General features: G+C 45.8%; 1 protein-coding gene and 1 long non-coding RNA gene across 4 annotated transcripts in view; one reads left to right on the top strand and one right to left on the bottom strand.

The window, feature by feature from the left end:
• LOC101936592 (uncharacterized) overlaps positions 1–20,913 on the bottom strand; it is a 47,771-nt gene extending 26,858 nt beyond the window's left edge. For all 3 annotated transcript variants that reach the window (XR_010600199.1, XR_010600200.1, XR_010600201.1), the window contains exon 1: positions 20,774–20,913. This is a non-coding gene — a long non-coding RNA (uncharacterized LOC101936592). The remainder of the gene's footprint in view (positions 1–20,773) is intronic.
• Positions 4,909–7,233, top strand: LOC135982476 (SRRM2 protein homolog rsr-2-like). The gene is made up of 2 exons (XM_065589373.1): positions 4,909–5,422; positions 6,494–7,233. The coding sequence occupies exons 1-2, from the start codon at positions 5,032–5,034 to the stop codon at positions 7,108–7,110; spliced, it is 1,008 nt and encodes a 335-aa protein (XP_065445445.1). The 5' UTR covers positions 4,909–5,031; the 3' UTR covers positions 7,111–7,233.
• Positions 20,914–20,931: the final 18 nt, after the last annotated feature.

The following is a 20,931-nucleotide window of genomic DNA, read 5'->3' as shown; positions in this document are numbered from 1 at the left end:
TACTGAAGGAGTTGTAGCGCCTCGATTCTGAGGCTGGTTCAATGCTGGTCCCAATGTACATTAGCACAACCTGTAGCAAGGGGGTGTGGCCTCCCTCCCAGATGGGCTGGGGGACAGCTGCAACTGCCTCCTGGTGGGCAGAGCCAGGGCACCCAGGCTCACCCTGCCGGAAGCAAAGGGGAGGGACAGGAACCGGAAGTATAAAAGGCAGGCCGTCCAGCTCAGAGCCTTTTTCACTGGCAGCTTATTTACCTGACCTTCCAAGGTCCCCAGCAACTCAGTCTTTCTATATGTGGTTTTCTTTGATGTCCTGCATAGTTCATGGTATTCACTGAATGTTCTCTTGTACTGTGTGGCTTTCTCTAATGTCCCTAGCTGCTCAGGGTCTTATAGGGGATCCTCTGTCCTGGGGAGGCCTTCTCTGGTTTTCTCTGTCACTGTGAGGCCTTCTTTGAGATACCCTGCAGCTATTATTCTCCTCCAAACGCCTTGACACCCCTGATGTCCCCCAGCACCTACATCATTAGCAGCTTTCATCCTTTTCTGATGCCCCCTGGCTGTAGTTAGGTTCTCTTTGATCTTTCCAGCTGACTCTTAGCACTATCCTGTTATCCCCTCTTCCTCCTCTCTGATCTTCACAAGTGCCTCTTGCTCTTTAATGGTCATTTCCCCATTTTATTTATTAATTTATGTTTGCTGCAGATCATTGTCACATCTACATATTAGTCACTCATCTACATTAGTGACAGCCAAAAATGCCCATTTAAACTTTTGCTTTGCTTCTATGAAGAACCTGCTTTATGTGGTAGATCCAATTGCCCGGTCATTGAAATGTAGCAAACAATGACCATAGATTGTCCCACCTCTCTGCAGGAAGTGGAGCAGCATTTCCCCAGCTTGAAACAAAGCACGGAGGGGGGGTGTGGTGGTGGTTGAGTGTGGACTGCGGGAAGTAGTTGGGGCACACCTGGGAGTCCAACAAAGGAGATCAGATGGACTGAGGTAGATGGACCTTGAACAATGGGGTTCATCTACAGCTTGGCTAGGCTCTGAGCTAACCAGAATGGACTATGCTTTAACCATCATTCCTCCATGCTAGCCTAATATTTTCCATACTGCATTCCAAATGACGAATAAACCCAACTGTTTTGACAACACTGTGTGGCACTGCACATCCTTGGAGAGGTGCATTGATCCCTAAAAAGTGTATAAAAGTCTCCATCGGGGTCTGTCTCAGTTGGACTCACTAAACAGAACTCATGATCTGAAGCAGGAGTGCTACAGGCACAGAGATCCAGTCTAAGGAAGCACTGAAGCCATGTGGCTTACCCTGGAGGAAGACTGAGACCTATAGGAGTTCTGGCACACTGAAGGGGTTCCTCCTAGAAATCGTTCCAAAGCTGGGGCCATAGCACTGATCCTGTGGATCTGTGACAGACCATATAGTGCTAGGAAACATCAGGAGAAGATATGAGCTTCCAGAGGCATGGAGGAAGAGTCAAGACTGCAAGTTGAATGGGATATTGTAGAAGGCTGCATAGTGCCAAGAAACATCCGAGAAGACCATGAGTAGCTATTGCGCAGTCTGGGGGAAACTAGAGAAGACAGTGAATTGCTGGAGAAGTTGGTCACATAGTGCCACAGAAACCAGAGGAAGCACAAGAAAGGATGCAAGTTGTCAGAGGAACTAGAGAATCCAGCGTATAAACAAGGGTCAGAGACAATAGAGAGAATATAAGATCTGTCAGGCAGGAGAGAGGAAGGTCAGATATCTGTTTTCCCCAAGTGGCTCACAGAAAAAGGCTGTACTCAGAGAATCCTGCCTGCTTCTTTCTTGAAGCTGAGAACATAATCCCTTTCAGTGCTAACTCAAAGAGATGAATGCCTCCTAATAAGCTGCCAACACCATTTGTGGGAAATAACACTATAAGGACTCATGTGTCTCCCTTAGCATTTAAACTGGTCTTGGAAACCACAGAATAGGAAGGGGAAATAATAATTTAAGGGAAAATGAAACACTGTAAGGACTACAATTATACCTGCTCCTATGAAGGTATGTAGGGGGAGAAGACACAGGGAATCCTTTTACCCTCCTTCTCCAGCATACTCATGCAGCAGGCAGTCATCATTTCAGTTTTTAAAAAAAGCAATACAGAAACAATGCTTAAAATGTATTTTACTCCTGCCACTTCCAGCTCTATAGCATTCTCTATACCGGGGCCAACGCATTCTCTACTTGTAGTGCTGATTGGCTCTGAAAGGGTGTCTCTTGGTGGGGCCTGGCCAGGACCAGGGCCTCAATTCTAGTATGCTGATATGGTTGTACTGTGAAGCACATTTGCTATATTCCTATTTAAAACCCTCTCTGCACTGCACTCCTCCCCAAGGGAATGCCACTGTGCACTGGTGCTCCAGTGAATCTCCTCCCTTTCTCCAGCACAACTGAGTCTTGAGAGAGACAGATTCCATAATCTGCATTTTGATTTAAAAAAAATAAAATAAAACCCCTGTTTTTGGTGAGGCTTTATTAAGGGCAGCATACCAGTAAAAGATTTCCAGTCCTTTTAGGTAAAGGCTCTCAGATTCTGCATCAGGCTCTGATTCAGCCTCCATTAATGCTTCCTCATCAACATCACTAACAATGGTCTCCTCACTGGGGGTATAACTAGGATTACACTTACTGCCAGAATCCTCTGGCACAGAGTCACTGTGAGTCAGAGCAGGAAAATAATTAACCCTCATGATACTTCTCTGAGGAATGAAGAGAATACATAATAAGATTTATGGGGTACTGAATTAATCCTGCTTCTGAGGAAAAGAACTTCTAGACTCTGAGGTTAGCATTGCCACTCTTGAGATAGGAGGTTGCTGTATCAGTGTGGGAAAATTCTCCACCACATGTATAACCAGTGTGTATTCTCCACTTACTCTAGTTATTTAAACAGCAAACTGCTACCACTTAGTAATCACTTAATTCCCTCATGAGAGTAGGGCTCTTTGAGGGCCCACACAGAGTTCCCGGCACAATTATTCAGAGTAACTCCATCAAAGTCAATGGCGTCACAATATTGTGAAGCTAGCGAGAGATCAGAATCAGATACTTCAACTCCCTTATACTAAACTACCAATGTTTAACTGACACAGCACCTTCAAATTTGTCCCTCAGCATTGTCTCAGCACAGAAGACCAGACTGATGAGTATATGGTTAAATTTACAACTCCACATGTTGAAGAGGCTTACTAGAAAATGTGCACCACACATGGGGAATTTCGCTGCTTCCTGGAAGAGAAGCTACATAACGAGTCAGATACACAGGTTTATATTTTTGGAGCTTTGTTCAACTCTAAAGGAACAACAATAAAAATCAATCAATTCAGCAGCAGGCATCCCTAGCAAAGCACATTAACATTCTTGATCACCACCCATAAACCAGTGATTTGCTTTAGTGGATCTGGAGGAGAGGTAGTATGGTCCCTGCTGGCCTGCAGAAATCTCCATAGAAGTGCATACCATAGAGATTTCTGTCTGTGAAAAGTAAGACATCCAAGATCTGGAAGCCTCTGTGACCCTAAGAGCATCCTCACACCAGAAGGCAAAGGGCTCCCTGCTATCTAGCAGTGAGTTTCAGCTGGTCTGACCAGCTCAGTGTAGCTCAACTCACTACTGTTATGAGTATCTAAAAAGGTGTCATGTAATACATCATTGGAAAACTAATAACTCACTGATCACTAATATTCTTGCATGATTTATGTATGGTCAACCCACAAAGGATTATGAAAATGTGCTGAAATTATAACTAAAATGTATTTAAACCAGACATGTCAGGAGGAATTGATATAGAGTTTTTTTCCAGACAAAGGAAGAGGCCAACACCTCAACCCAGGTGTGATCGAATTCAATCTGCTATTAATCTGTTTTGGAGACTTAGGAAGAGAGAATTTGCATTGTAAAAATCCCTAGTAGAGAAGACAGTACGGAGTCTACACCAGACAGCATGGCATCCACACCCCGCAGGGAAAAGGAACTCTATCTGGGGATACATTTCAGAAGAATTCATCTGAAAGGTTTATTGGGCTATAAAGGGGAGGGAGGGGGAGAGAGAACAAACCTTAAGTTATCTTTCACCTGAGGCGACAAGGAATACCAGCATTTTGGATTCTGTGGGGATCCTGACTAAAAGCAGATTGCTGAGGAAACTACCTTGAACAAAGACTATTGCTTGTTAAGTCAAGTCTTAGCCATTAGAAAGCGTATTTTTGTTTGTACCCCTTTCTATCCGTCCCTTATACTTGAACTCACTTTAAAAGTAAAATAATTAAAAAGAGAGGTTTTATCTGAACAAACCCACTGCTTTGATTGAAGTGAAGTGACTGTGAACTCCAGTCAAGGTAACAAGTTGCTGTTTCTATCTTTAAAGGAGCAACAAAATTAATAACTTTCTGTGAGTGTTCCAGGAGAGAGCTGGTCACTGCAGGGAGACTGTTTGGGGGCAATTTGGGACTAGGGCCTGGTCTACACTACGACTTTAATTCGGATTTATCAGCTTTAATTCGAATTTACCCTGCAACCGTCCACACAACGACACTATTTATTTCGATGTAAAGGGCCCTTTAAATCGATTTCTGTACTCCACCCCGACGAGCGGAGTAGCGCCAAAATTGATTTTAACATTTCGAATTAGGGATAGTGTGGCTGCAATTTGATGGTATTGGCCTCCGGGAGATATCCCACAGTGCATCATTGTGACCGCTCTGGACAGCAATCTAAACTCGGATGCACTGGCCAGGTAGACAGGAAAAGCCCCGCGAACATTTGAATTTCATTTCCTGTTTGCCCAGCGTGGAGAGCACAGGTGACCACAGATAGCTCATCAGCACAGGTAACCATGCAGGCTGATAATCGAAAAAGCACCAGCATGGACCGTGAGGGAGGTACTGGATCTGATCGCTGTATGGGGAGAGGATTCAGTACTTGCAGAACTTCGTTCTAAAAGACGAAATGCAAAAACTTTTGAAAAAATCTCCAAGGGCATGATGGAGAGAGGCCACAATAGGGACTCTGAGCAGTGCCGCGTGAAAGTCAAGGAGCTCAGACAAGCCCATCAAAAAACAAAGGAGGCAAACGGTCGCTCCGGGTCAGAGCCGCGGACATGCCGCTTCTACGCCGAGCTGCATGCAATTCTAGGGGGGGCTGCCACCACTACCCCACCTGTGATCGTGGATTCTGGGTCGGGGATAGTCTCATCAGCGACGCCTGAGGATTCTGCCGATGGGGGAGAGGAGGATGAGGAGGATGAGGATGAGCTTGCAGAGAGCACACAGCACTCCGTTCTCCCCAACAGCCAGGATCTTTTTCTCACCCTGACTGAAGTACCCTCCCAAGCCAGTACCCAAGACTCTGACCCCATGGAAGGGACCTCAGGTGAGTTTACCTTTTAAAATATAAAACTTGTTTTAAAAGCAAACGGTTTTTAATGATTACTTTGCCCTGAGGACTTGGGATGCATTCGCGGTCAGTTCAGCTACTGGAAAAGTCTGTTAACGTGTCTGGGGATGGAGCGGAAATCCTCCAGGGACATCTCCATGAAGCTCTCCTGGAGGTACTCCAAAAGCCTTGCCACAAGGTTTCTGGGCAGTGCATCCTTATTCCCTCCTCCATGGTAGGACACTTGACCACGCCATGCTTGCAGCAAGTAATCTGGTATCATTGCCTGACAAAGCCTGGCAGCGTATGGTCCCGGTGTTTGCTGGCATTCAAGCAACATCCGTTCTTTATCTTGTTGTGTAATCCTCAGGAGAGTGATATCACTCCTGGTAACCTGGTTGAAATACGGGAACTTAATTAAGGGGACAGAGCTGGCCGTTCCTACTGGGCTGTTTGCCTGTGGCGGAAAATAAATCCTTCCCTGCAGTTAGCCAAGCGCAGATGGGAAATTGGCCCTGAGTTTTTCGCGTTTGGCTAGCAGGGATCTTCCCGGTTACCAGCCACGCGGTGGGGGGAGGGGTACCGTGATCATCCCAGAGAATTCATGGCGGGAGGGGGGCGGCGGCGGGGTGTGTGTGGTTAGTTTGGTGCCTGCAGGGATCTTCCCTGATACCAGCCACGCGGTGGGGGGGAGGGGTACAGAGATCATCCCAGAGAATTCATGGCGAGAGGGGGGGTGGTGGTTAGTTTGTTTTCTGCTGCTGCTGAATGTTAACAGAAAAACCGCAGCACTCTACAGGCTATGCTTGGTATGTGGGAAAGGAGGGCGCAGAAGCTGTAAAACAATGGCTTACCATGGCCGCATGCAAGCCGAATTCTGTTGCCCAGACCTGTGATCTCTAGCAGCAAAGCCACAGGCACTCAGCATTAAGAGGCAAAATGCGACCTTGCACAGAAATCACATGTGCTATGTAATGTGAATAGTGTTGGTCACCGTGAAAGAGTATAAGCATTGTTCTGCAAAATGTAGCTTTTTAAACAAGTCTCTCTTTTTTCCCCTCCCTACAGCAGCTGCAAATTCCTCAAGTCTCCCTCCTCCATCCCGAAGGTTATCACAGATAAGGCGTCGTAAGAAGAGAACGCGAGACGAGATGTTTTCTGAAATTATGGAATCCAGCCGCAGTGACAGAGCTCATCTGAATGAGTGGAAGGAAACAGTTTCAAAGTATAGGAATGTAGCCAGTGAACGTGAGGACAGGAGGGACCAACGTGAGGACAGGAGGGACCAACGTGAGGACAGGAGGGACGCTCGAGATGAGAGGTGGCGGCAGGAAGACCAGAGGAGGCAGGATGCAACGCTGGGGCTGCTGCGTGAGCAAACAGACATGCTCCGGCGTCTGGTGGAGCTTCAGGAACGGCTGCTGGAAAACAGACTGCCGCTTCAGCCCCTGTTCCACCCTCCCCCCTCCCCATGTTCCGTATCCTCCTCACCCAGACGTGTAAGAACGCGGGGGGGGGGGGAGGCTCCGTACACCTTCCCATTCCACCCCAGTAGACAGCCCAAGCAAAAGGCTGTCATTTTTTTAACCTTTTCTTTGTGGCTTTTTCCTTCCCAGCAATCCTCCTCCCAAATACCACCCGGGTTCCCTCCCTCTTTTTCTAATCTATTAATAAAGAATAAATGATTTTTAAATGATAGTGACTTTATTTGGTTTGAAAGAAAGCTGGGGGAAGGGGGAGGGTGGGTTCCTTACAGAAAATCAGTCAATAAAGGGGGCGGGTTTTCATGAAGGAGAAACAAACAGATATTTCACACTGTAGCCTGGCCAGTAATGAAACTGGTTTTTAAAGCTTCTCTGATGCACAGCGCTTCCTGGTGTGCTCTTCTAATCGCCCTGGTGTCTGGCTGCGCATAATCAGCAGCCAGGCGATTTGCCTCAGCCTCCCACCCCGCCATAAAGGTCTCACCCTTACTTTCACAGAGATTGTGGAGCACACAGCAAGCAGAAATAACAATGGGGAGATTTCTTTTGGCTGAGGTCAGAGCGAGTCAATAATGATCGCCAGCGACCTTTTAAATGGCCAAATGCACATTCTACCACCATTCTGCACTTGCTTAGCCTGTAGTTAAACAGCTCCTGACTCCTGTCCAGGCTGCCTGTGTACGGCTTCATGAGCCATGGCATTAAGGGGTAGGCTGGGTCCCCAAGAATAACTATTGGCATTTCAACATCCCCAACGGTTATTTTCTGGTCCGGAAAGTAAGTCCCTTGCTGCAGCCCTTTAAACAGAGTAGTGTTCCTGAAGACGCGAGCGTCATGAACCCTTCCCGCCCAGCCAGCGTTGATGTTGGTGAAACGTCCCTTGTGATCCACAAGTGCTTGCAGCACCATTGAAAAGTACCCCTTGCGGTTTATGTACTCGGTGGCTTGGTGCTCCGGTGCCAAGATAGGGATATGGGTTCCGTCTATCACCCCACCACAGTTAGGGAATCCCATTGCAGCAAAACCATCCACTATAGCCTGCACATTTCCCAGAGTCACTAACTTTCGTAGCAGCACCTGAGTGATTGCTTTGGCTACTTGCATCACAGCAGCCCCCACAGTAGATTTGCCCACTCCAAATTGATTCCCGACTGACCGGTAGCTATCTGGCGTTGCAAGCTTCCACAGGGCTATCGCCACGCGCTTCTCAACTGTGAGGGCTGCTCTCATCTTGGTATTCTGGCGTTTCAGGGCAGGGGACAGCAAGTCACAAAGTTCCATGAAAGTGCCCTTACGCATGCGAAAGTTCCGCAGCCACTGGGAATCGTCCCAGACCTGCAACACTATGCGGTCCCACCAGTCTGTGCTTGTTTCCCTTGCCCAGAATCGGCGTTCCATGGATAGAATCTGCCCCATTAACAACATGATCTCCAAAGCACCGGGGCCCGTGGTTTCACAGAATTCTGTATCCGTGTCCGTGTCCATGTCCATGTCCTCATCATGCTTGTCGCTGCGCTGCCGCCGCCGCTGCCTCCTCGCCTCGTTTTTCTGGTCCTGGCTGAGCATAAACTCCACGAGAACGCGCGAGGTGTTTACAATGTTCATGACTGCTGTCTTGAGCTCAGCGGGCTCCATGCTTGCTGTGGTATGGAGTCTGCAGTGTTCACCCACCCAGGAAAAAAGGCGCGAAAATGGTTGTCTGCCGTCCGTTGCTTTCATGCAGGGAGGGAGGGAGGAGGTGAGGCTGTACCCAGAACCACCTGCGACGATGTTTTTTGTCCCATCAGGCACTGGGATCTTAACCCACAATCCCAATGGGCGCGGGAGACTGCGGGAACTATGGGATAGCTACCCACAGTGCAACAGTGCAGAAATCGACGCTAGCCCCGGTACTTGGACGCACACCACCGAATTAATGTGCTTAGTGTGGCCGCATACATTTCGACTTTATACAACCTGTTTTTCAAATCCGAATTATATAAATTCGGATTAATCCCGTAGTGTAGATATACCCTAGGTGTGTGTGTGTGCTGGTGTCACTAACAGTAAATGGACAGTGGAAGCCATGGTGTGCCCTGAATGCCTGTAGGCTGGGTGTTAGCCTCCAGGCTGTTAGCCACAGCAGCATAGCATTTAAGGTACCCAGACTTGCAGGACAGGTGGTGACAAAACACCTGTACTGGTCTTTGTTGAATCCTAGAATGTGACAGCCTCACAATCTTTCGCATCTCTGTAGGGAATTTAGTTCAAAGCAACTGTGTGTATATTTTTGCATAGCAAATGCTATGTTTGCAAATGTTCCTGGCATTAGCTTTGTTTTTAAATCAACAAAAGTAAACTGTACAGAAGGAAAGTTAATATTATAGCAACACAGACTTATCCATTTTTCTTTAGAAACAGGGTAATATGGTAGGAGATGAACAACTGGTTTGTACAGGCAGATGATCAGCCTTGCTCCAACCTCTTTGTGCTGTTCAGGTGGCACAAGGAGTATAGACTGGCTGCATCCCCATAGCTGGGAATTCCTCTGGATGGGGGAGTCCCTAGGAAGCACAGCTAGCTCCTACACTACCCTCCCAGGGGCAGGAAGTAGATCAGGGGCCAGGAGGAGGTATGGCCTGAGTGAACTGAGCTCTGGCTATGTTCAGCAGCTAGATGGTCACTCAGGGACATGAGGAAACTCAGGGAGCCACAATCAGCTTCCTGATGGCCCCTCATCTCTCCTGTGCCTGCGGAGAATCTAGTTGGAGATTTTTGTTTATAAATTCACATCCTTCATGTATATACTTTTGACATGACTTGATCTGATACAGTCAGGACACAATCCCACTCCTGTAAAAGTGACTGCGAGTTTTGCCATTAACTCTTGTGGGAGCAAGATTAGGCTCATAATCTGCTTTGTATTTACCAACAAACAGGTCAGCAATACTTGCTAATATAACAGGCAAATACTCTAATCACTTAGGAGGAGATTGTCTGTATGTGTATTTCAAATCTTGACAGAGCTTATCCCCTTCCATATAAAGTTACAGTACAAATCCTTGCATGGAATTAATCCAGACTCCTCCCACTCCTACACACATTTCTCCCCCTCCTTATTTTTGAAACTGTTTTAAAACTTATAAATGTTGTCAGATTGATAGCTTTGAAGATTTAATTCCTCTGCAACAACAAACTAAGCCTATCAAAGGCCCAGATCAACACAGTGACCTCTGTGTCAAGGTGCATAATGGAAATTCTGCAAGCTGGGTGTGGAGAAGCAATTCAAGGCATGGATCTTGGCTTTCAGATGTCTCTACTGGACCTCTTGATCAGTATAATGCCCTACAGCTACTCCAGGTCTGGGTAAAACATGCTTTATATGTATAATATTTCAGGGTTTATAATATTGTAGAGCTAGAAAAACGAAGTTGAGTGTTTCACGCCATTCCAGGAATGGGGAGGGGGATAAAAACGTTCATTAATCTCCTTTAAAACTTTCATTTTAAATGTAAATCTAAAAACTCTACCTGCACCAGCATTCTATGAAATACAAATACCTCTTCAGTGTTCCAATCTGCTATAAGAAAATAGGGTGATAAATAATCAACAGAATGTCAAGAACAAATAATGCCAAACCAACCCTCTTTGACAGGGTGTCCAGCCTAGTGGATTAGGAAGAAGCAGCAGACATGAAATATCCAGATTTTAGTAAGACTTTTGACAAAGTCTCACATGACAGTCTCATGAGCAAACGAGAAAAATATGCTCTAGATAAAATTATAAGGTATGTGAACAACTGATTGAAAAATATTTTCATTAACAACTTGGATTATGAAATAGAGTACATTTACAACATTTTCAGATGACACTAAAGTGGGAGGGATTATAAGTACTTTGGAGGACAGGATCAGAATTTTAAATGACCTTGATAAATTTGGGAATTGGTGTGAAATCAAAAGCTAAAATTCAATAAAGACAAGTGCAAAGTATTACACTTAGTAAGGAAAAAAAATCATATGCACAAATACAAAATGGGGAATAACTGGGCGGGCAGCAGTTCTGCAGACAAGGACTTAGGGGTTATCGTTGACTCATTGAATTTGTGACCCACAATGTGGTGCTGTTGTGAAAAAGGGAAATATTATGGGATGCATTAACAAAACAGGGGTGTCATACATAGGACACAGGAGGTAATTGCCCCACTCTACTCAGCACTAGTGAGGCCTCAACTGGAGTACTGTGTTCCGTTCTGGCCACCACACTTTAAGAAAGATAAGGACAAATTGGATTAAGAGGTTTAAAAAACCATGACCTATGAGGAAAGATTGAGAGAACTGGGCATGTTTAGTCCTGAGGAAAAAAAGACCGAAGAGGGACCTGATGTTAGTCTTCAAATATGTAAAAGGTTGCTTTAGAGAGGACAGAGATCAATTGTTCTCCATGTCCACTAAGTATAGGACAGGAAGTTTGCAGCTAGGGAGATTTAGATTAGATATCATCATAAAGCAATCTTTTCCTAAGGCACCCTCTTGCAGCAGGCACGGACATGACCAGTGTGCCTGCCTCAATTTCCCATTTCTACAGCCCATGCAAAGGAACAGTCTCTGAGTGTCCAATACAAAAAATACATCTGGGAATAATTTATTCACATACACTGTGATGCTGTATGGAATCTGGGGGACACTTTAGGATATTATGAATACCAATATTGTGAAATTGCACTGAGTTATGCCAGATATGTCGTGTAAGGTATCTGCAAAAATGTTATAATTTGCCAGGTATGATAATCTCGTTTATGTGTTTGTATCACCTTTGTATTGTAAGTTATATGTTTGGTATGTCTGTAGTTCCAAACTTACGCTGTGCATCAGTGTGACACCTCCAGACAGATTGGCATTAGCACCGCCTAGCCTGCTTGACAGCCCATCAAGGGACATCAGCTATACAACATCAGGTATACAACTGACCCATTGAGAGAAGGCAAGGGATACACCTTATGACTCAGCAAGGCATGCAGGGGCATGCCTATGAACAGAACTCTAAGGCTTCCAGGCCATGTGCTGGGCAGCTTGTGTTTGGAACAAAGGAAATCAAGCTGCATGGCAAAAGGCTATAAAAGGCAGCTGCACCTTCTCCATTTTGTCTTCAGGCCTGCTTCTTACCTCTGGAGTAGCCTTTCTACAAATGAAGCTCTGAACAAAGGACTGAATGACTCATCTAAGCTGTGGATGTGTTCCAGAGGGACTTTCAAGCCAGCAAGCTCACTAATACTGCTAGGAACCTGATACAACTTTGAAGTCTTTGTTTTTATGTGACTTTTACCATTTAACATCTCTCTTCTTGTTCTTACTTTTTCCTTTATAATAAACCTTTAGTATTAGACACTAAAGGATTGGCTGCCAGCATGATATTTTGGATAAGATGCAACCTATACTGACCTGGTAATGTGGCTGACCCTTTGGGGTCAGATGAACATTTTGTATATGTGAGCAGAGTTTTTTAAATAACTTCTCACTGTACTGGATGTATGTGCTGAAGAGAGCCAGCAAACTGGAATGCAATAAAGGTGAGATTTCTGTTTGGCTTCTTGATAACCAGCATGGAGGATCAGAAGCACAGTTTTTGACTGGTTGGGGGAGTTAACTTCAGTGTTACCCACCAGTCTTGGGAGCATCTGCTCTCCCTTTTGCAGCCTGCCCTGACCTTGACATTTCCAGTGAAGGCTACCGCAGGCACCCTAGGTCACATACACAAGTGCAGTAATTCCCTCAAAGCTTTGTAGTAAAACTATTTTCCAATTTCCACACTAAACAATCAGCAAGTTTTTCCTCATTCCCCTCTCCCAGGAATATCACCAGCAAGTCACCCACCCAAGAGTCAATAGCAGTATTTTGTTCTCAGTTCCCTTGGCCCCCAGTCCAGGGCCACACTGCCTGAGTGAGTAGGCTTCCCTCAGCCCTTCACTCATGTCTTCACCCTGAGGGCTTCCCCTCTGGCAGTATTCCACTCTTCCAGGCCTACCTGCCCAGGAGTCCTGCTGCTGCTCAGGGGATCCCCATCCTCCCACAACCACCCTCCTGTCTGTAGAGTCAGCTTCCCCTGACCACGCTGGATCTTCTCCATTTTGCTAGAGGACACTGCCCAAGCCTTCTGCTCATCAGGGGTCCCCTTCAGCTATGGTCAGTTCTCACCAACAGCTTTCCTCCAAGCTCTTCATGAGCTCAATTACTGCTCTCCTTCCAACTAACCCCTGCAGCTCTTGCTTGGTGTTTCTCTCTCTCTCTTGGCTCTCAGGCAACTAGGCCCATTGAGAGAAGTTTGGGGACTCAGTACATCATATTCGTTGACACCTCACACCCTCACATTTCATTTTATTTACACAGACATTACAAACATTTTAGGGGCCCGCAGTACAATTGTCCCCCATTTCACCCCCTCATCAGCCCTGCAGGCAGCTCTCACCAGCCCGTTCCTGACTCTCCCTCAGACTCTAATCCACCAACTCTCTGATTTGGCCAATCTCCTCCCTTGTGGGGGCTAGATGCCCTCTTTTAAGCCCAGCTGGGATCAGCTTATAGGTCACAGGTGCACTAGCTTCTTTCATCTTAAACAACCAATGTCACTCTGAAACAGATAGTTAAGCATTGGAACAGGTTGTGGAATCCCCACCATGGGAAGTTTTTAAGAACAGATTAGATTAACACCACTCAGGAGTGGTCTAGGCATACTTGGTCCTGCTTCAGCACAGGGGGAAGGACAACATAACCTCTTGAGGTGCCTTCCAGCCCTACTTTTCTACACCAGTATGCAAGGAGCCTGTAACAATTTTATTACGCTATGTACTTTATGTAAGAGATGGTTTATGCCAGAGGTCCCCAATCTGTGGGGCATGCCCCTCTGCGGGGGCATGGAGGAATGTTCAGGGGGGCATGGCTGGGGCCTGGGCCAGCCCCAACAGGGAGTGGGGAGGAAGGGGAAATACCTGCACCAGCACTTATCATGCTGTCACACTAAGAACAGCAACGTAGCCGTAGCGGTGAGAGCAGGAGAGGCTAGCATCCCCGAGTACTATCGCAGCTGAGACCATAGCTATATACTCTCCTGCCAGTCTTGCCATGGCAGATACACTTCTATTTTTAGCATGCTAGCTTTACTCCTTCCAGCTTCAGCGTACACATACCTTATAAAGTGGTACAACCCCTAGAGTGGACACCGTTATACCTGTATAAAGAAACTTAAGCTACAGCCACATAAGCATCTTTTTACTGGTATAACTATGTCCACACCAGGGGGTTGTGCCGCTTTAACTACATCAGTTTCTAGTTCAATATAGCTCTAGTGGTACAAAGGTGTAGTTTACTGTCAAGTAAAAGCTTCCCTTCTATTTACAGAGTAATGTCAGAGATCAATGCATCTCCCATTTACACAAGCTGATGATCTGGCCCTATCCTCCGTAAGCTCAGAAATTCCACTGAACGGTGATATGAAATCTACAAGTAGTTAATACTAACAACATCTGACTGTTTGAAAAGCGGCACAATTGCTGCTTCGTGAGCTGGCAGCCAGATGCTGTTCTTTTCCCTGCAGACCAATTCTAGGACTGCTAGAACACTTTCAGTCTCCATGGCCAGAGTAGTGACAATATAGATTCTGCTCTCGACCATATGTCTCCTGTATGACAGCACATTACTTTGAATAAATTATTACGCTGATGGGATTAAACTGAGCACCATCACCACTTAACAGAAAAGGACATATCTCCCTAACAGATATAAACATTCAGGGTAGCGTGAAAATTTTCAGAGCAGTGCCCAGAAAGTGAAAGAGTAACTTCCGTTAACGGCAGGCTGAAATGCATTTGTGGTGATACATCCCTTGACATTTCAATGGCTATTCAAATATGTGCCTACAAATCCTTGCAATTATATTATGCAAAATCACCTCATTAAATGACAAAGGTCTAGTGGTTAGAGCAAAAGGCTGGCAATCAAATCTCCTGAATTCTATTCCTACCTCTACAGTTAACTTATTGTGTGACCTTGGGAAAGTCACAACCACACTGTGTCTTATTTCAGCATCTGTAAAATGGCTATAGCAATACTTAATTATCTTGTAAGACCACTCTGATTATTGGTGTAAAGTCCTTAGAGCTTCTCAGATGATTGATGCTACAGAAGTGAAAAATCAGTAATTTATTTATTTAATAATATAATTAATAAATGTCTCTATTTAGTAATTGCTCAGACAAGACTGTGATTCAAGGACACAACCCATAGAAAGGTGCAGCACATACCTGTGTTCCTTCAGGAGCAGTGCAATGAAGGGAATTACGGTTTGGTTGTCCATGTTATAAACCACCACAGAGCTTGGGTTGCTTGTGATTGTGGGCCAGATTTTCAAAGATATTTAGGTGCTTAAAAGTTCATAGAGGTCTTTTGAGATTTTCAAAAGCGTCTAAGCAGGTTAGCCACCTAACATGCTTAGACACTTCAAAAATCCCAGTAGGTGCTCAGCTGCATCTTTAGGCCCCAAAGACCTTGAAAATCTGGCCTTGCCAGACTGATGTTTAGATCAGTTCAAGCCCATGGTGCATTACAGTATACACAAATTAACAGAAGGGATGGTCACTGGCTTCTATGACAGATCTCCAAGCCCGATTTGCTCTCATTGAAATCAACCGGAGTTTTGCCATTAACTTCAATGGGAGCAGGATTGGACCTATCATGAACAAAAGTGAAAATGTCAACTTTAAACATGAACCAGTTTCTAGGCTGTAATAATTATCTTATTCTAACTTCCTTAGTAGCGCCTCATTCTACTATAGGTGTCCAAAGTCACTGGGCCTGATTCTAGTCTCTCTGCTCTTTTATACCCAGATAACTTCATGAAGTTCACATTACTCCTGGTTTGAGATCAGCCACACTAGACCAAATTCTGCTCTAAGTTACAACATTATATGCACAAAATAGTGACTCTGTATTTACAACAGTGTCACTAAGAGCAGAGTTTGGCCTATTGTTTCTATTCACATCCATAATGTAACAACATAGCGTACAATGAAGAGACTGCTTGGTCTAGTAGCAGTGTTTTAGCAATGACAGAAAAGAGCATTAAGTTCTACTCCAAAGCTCCAGAAATTAATCATTTGGACTCTATCCAGGAATGAAAAATATATTTGCACATGGGATCATGGCACCTGCTTCTTAGTCTAGACAAAAGCATAAAATATGAAAAACGGGAAAACAAATGCCTTATCCTCAGAGGTGCTGAGTATCTGCAACTCCCATTAATGTCAGTAGGGGCTGTGGGAGCTCAGCATCTCTGAGAATCAGACCCTAAAATGTGATGACATACGTTTTTTTCTACTTTTTTTCCCAACATTTTACATATGACAAGGAAGGTGGTAGACATAAAACAAAGAACGCACCATGTGGAATTCAGATACAGAAATATAACTATACAGAGCTGAACTTGCAGTGGCAAGGCATGCAGAAGCTTGCTCTAAGAGACATCGTTAATCATGCACATGCAGGTTAGATGAAAGGAGAAGGCCTGAGGGAAAAGCACATGTGAGATCCACTCTGCTACACCAGTGCTTACGTTATTTCTTCACAGTTTCTCATGGCACAAAATCCCAGGAAGGAAAGGCATTATCTAAGGTGGTATAAGAGACTATAGCTAGGATACATTAAATGAGACTGAGAAAGGAAAACTGAGGCTGCATATCATATACAACTTCCTAACAGTGATGGAAGAGTCAGAGTCAGTAGAATAAGTTTTCAAATGGAAAGTACACAAGAACACAATTCAAGAAAGGAGGCCAAAAAAGAAAAGGAAGTTCAATACTTGTGTCTTATTTTTAAATAGAGCTGCTTTTTTATTCCCAAGTACTCAAATATTATTGGCTCAACAGACATGAATGTTCAGTATATATTACATTTCACTAGACAGGCAGCCTACAGAAAAAATTCTAGGATTCATATCTATCACTGTACTCATTGGAGATTACTTGGGCAGTTTTGGACACATTCAAAAATATAATTTATAAATAAATAACTGCCAAGCTCAAAGTTATGACTATGTTTCAAACACAGCAAGAAAATACTCTGGCCTCCAAACAAGTTAAAAACAACACAGTGAAGTGGCAGATTATATACCTGGAACAGGTCATTCACCAGGGCTCAAATTTTCAAAAATAACCTTTGATTTTAGGTACCCAAATAATTGGGCCTGATTTTCAGAGGAACTGAACACTTACAGGTTCAGTTGACTTCACCTCAGAAAATTAGACCTAAAGTGATGCACACCAGGCACCGAAAAAGTGAGGCTCACAGAATCAAGGGCCACTTTTGAAACTTTTGGCCTAAATCTGGTGGGAGGTTAAACTGCAGAATGTTACATATTTTTGGCCTTATTTTCTACTGTCTTACACCTTGTGTAATCATTACCACCTCTTCAGTGGGCATAAAACACTACCAAATCAAAATGGTAGCATTTTTACACCCACTTTGCAGAGCTGTCAAGGATTATACAAGATGCAAGATAGTAGAGAATCAGACCATCTGGGCTGGACTGTCTAGTCTGTTAAGGCCCCAGCAATGCACCCACTTTGTTCAATTAGAGTTGAGTTGGTCATGACCTATGAAAGTCAGACCCAAGGTATCTGAAGTTGAGTACTTGAAAATGAGGCAAAAGTCTGGCCACCTTTGAAAAAATTAGGCTGAAGATTTTATTCTACACATTGCCTTCACTCACTGTTGCATACTCTCTCCCCTTTCCACCAGGATTGTTGATACTCCTAGGGTGACCAGATAGCAAGTGTGAAAAATCAGGACGGGGTGGGGGGTAATAGAAGCCTATATAAGAAAAAGATCCCAAAATTGGGACTGTCCCTATAAAATCGGGACATCTGGTCACCCTAGATACTACATATAATATTCATAGTAGCAATTTATTAACTTGTGGCAGCACAAGTACTAAAGGCTCTTCCACAGTTGAGTTCCACAGTAACAACCAACTAATCTGATTTACTGACTCAGAGAAATATATTCCTCCTTAGTCTTCCCTTCTTCCTCCCCTGCCAAGTCTCCCACTCTTTCCCTTGCAACCCTCCCCCCCACCCTTCCTTTTATGGTCAGCAAAACCACAGCTAGCATTTCCTCATTTTATTAGTGGAGTCTGGAGCTGCTCTGGTTAATTTGTCCTCTCATATTTGTAGACCCGCACTGCTAGCTGCTTTCCTAGTTGTTTACATGGCCACACGACTGAGGTTTGTTCATTTCAATATAAGTAACCTGAAATAACAGCTTCCATTGTGATTCAGATCTGGGAGTTTTGGGTTTTAAGTATATCTCCCTAAGGCAGATAATAGCTCGCTACTATTTTTGCTTGTTTGTTAGTTCTAAAAGGGCAATTAGATGAGCTTTATAACATGGGCAGGTCTAAGGAAGCAATCTGATGGGCCATGGTCTCTACCTCTGCAATTATGGGGGTAACAATCACAGATCAGTAAGCCGAAGAAAAATAAAATTTTTAAAAAATTAAACAGGGAAAAACATGAATGATTGTTCCTGCTTTTTGCTTTTTTAAATTAAAATTAATCAGTGTTAAATGAATTTAGAAAAAAAAAAAAAAACAGGAGTCCCTAGGAGCACTATAATTCTATAACATCTAGTCTCTTGCTGAAATTAGCAGCTTTAATTTCAGTTTAAGCCTGAGACACAGTGTCTGCTGCGAGTCAAGCCTTTGAAATAGCTGTGGCTGTGTCGTCTCTGAGCTAAACAGAGAAACCAGTGATTTGTGTTAAAAAAAAAAAAAAAAATCTATTCTGCACATAGCCAAGTTCCAGCTTAATGAGGGGCCTTCCAACTTGGGAAAACTTGAAATATATTCAACTTTAAAAGAAATCCATTTCCGTTTCACAGGGTTTATATAACTTTTATGATCATGTTTGCTAGTTACTACAATGTTTAAATCCAGATTTGGCTCTCTTGCGGCCCCATGTTCTCAGTTCTCAACAGACCTTGCTCTCTCACAGCCCTCATCTTCTCACTAGGAAGCTGGGATTGGGCAATTACCTGGATGATTACCTGTTCTGTTCATTCCCTCTGGGGCACCTAGCATAGGGTTACCATATTTCAGCAAGCAAAAAAGAGGACGGGAGGAGCCCCGCCCTAGCCCCTCCCACTTCCCGCCCCCCAAAGAACCCCCAACCCTCCCCCCGTTCCTTGTCCCCTGACTGCCCCCTCCTGGGACCCCTGCCCCTAACTGCCCCCCAGGACTCCACCCCCTATCTAAGCCTCCCTGCCTCTTGTCCCCCGACTGCCCCAACCCTTATCCACCCCCCCCACCCCCAGACAGACCCCTGGGACTCCCACGCCCCATCCAACCACTCCCCACCCCCTGACAGCCCCCCCCAGAACTCCCAACCCATCTAAACCCCTCTGCTCTCTGTCCCCTGACTGCTCCGATCCCTCTCCCCACTCCTGCCCCCTGACAGCTCCCCCCCCCCCAGAACTCCCAGCCCCCCGCTCCTTGTCCCCTGACTGCCCCCTCCTGGGACCCCTGCTCCTAACTGCCCTCCAGAACCCCACCCCCTACCTAAGACTCCCTGTTCCTTGTCCCCTGACTGCCCCCTCCTAAGACCCCCCCCAACTGTCCCCCAGGACCCTACCCCCTACCTGTACCCTGACTGCCCAAAACTTTCTCCACTCTCCCCAAAAAGCCCCCCCCTGAATTCCCGACCCCCCCCCCCCCGTTTCTTGACTGCCCCCTCCAGAACCTCCCTGCCCCTTCTCCTGCCCCCTGGCCCCCTTACCCTGCTGCTCAGAACAGGGTGTTGGGCTCTGTGCGAGCCGGACACGTGGCTGCGCTCCCCAGCACAACACACAACCCGGTCCCTGGCCCTGCACAGTGCTGCCGGACTGGGACACTGGGCTGCAAGGGAGCTGCCGGCTCAGAATGCAGGGAGGGGGCGGGGGAGGAGGAGCTCCTCTACAGCTGCTCCGGAGTTCAGCCCGTGACTTTCCTGCAGCCCTCCCAGCCACTCGCTCTGCTCTGCCGGGGAGGGGGGAAATCCCGGACATTTTGAGTGATTTACAAATTCCCCCCGGACGCTATTTTTAGCACAAAAAGGAGGACATGTCCGGGTAAATCCGGACGAATGGTAACCCTAACCTAGCATTATCCTCTGTGGATGAAGACCGGATACTAGGCTAAATGGACCTTTGGTCTGATCCAGTATGGCAGTTCATATGTTCACTCCCCACAAGCCCACCCTCCCTCACCACCTCCACATTTTCCCATTTTCCACACAGCCTTGCTCCTTCACTATCTTTCTGCAAGGCCTCTCTCCTTTGAGGCCATATTTTTTTTTAATGTCATCCCTTCGGGGATTTCCTCCTGTTTGCCCCATGTTATCATTCACCCAGAGCAGAACCTACCTTCTTTAAGGCCAGGGTTCAAATCTAAGCCAGAAACCTGAGGCAATGGGCGTTTAAACTGATCTAGAGTCCAAAGGCATAGGAGCCCAGTATTGCCAACACCAAATGTTTCAAAATCATGATCCAAGCATCCCCCCGAAAACAAAACAAAACTTGGTCTGTTTCTGTTTTCTGAGCCCTGGGGCTGTAGTCGCTTCACAGTTTCAAGATTTTTTTCTGCAGGAAGAAGGATAGAAAACACAGTTTGATGTGAACTAGAACAGATTCTCACGCACTCTCCTGACCCTAGCAGCTGGGGCGGCCATAGAGACACCCACTCTGCGAAGCTCCCCAGGAAGGTGCTAGAGTCGGCAGCTGGGAGCCCCAAGGGCAGGGACTCAAAGCCACGAGCCCCAGGCCTGAGCCCCAACCCCGCGGCACACCCGTGATCTGCCACTCACCCGGGCTGGGGCCCGCAAGAATACAGCAGCTTCGAGGCCGGGCTGAGGGATACAGACCTGAGCCCCCCCAGCGGCGTCCAGCCTGAGACTAGAACCAGCGACTTCAGGAGCCGCCTTCACGCCTCAGGCTTACAGTTATTATCGGCATAACAGCTCCC

This window comes from Chrysemys picta, chromosome 3, assembly GCF_011386835.1.
Source record: "Chrysemys picta bellii isolate R12L10 chromosome 3, ASM1138683v2, whole genome shotgun sequence".
Taxonomy (NCBI): Eukaryota; Metazoa; Chordata; order Testudines; family Emydidae; genus Chrysemys; species Chrysemys picta.
Note: the sequence above shows the minus strand (reverse complement) of the source record. Positions and strands in the feature narration are given on the sequence as shown.

Coding starts and splice junctions, on each gene's coding strand:
- LOC135982476 (XM_065589373.1), top strand. CDS start 5,032: ATGATGGAGAGAGGCCACAATAGGGACTCTGAGCAGTGCCGCGTGAAA. Junction 5,423..6,493: donor CCCCATGGAAGGGACCTCAG/GTGAGTTTACCT, acceptor CCCTCCCTACAG/CAGCTGCAAATTCCTCAAGT.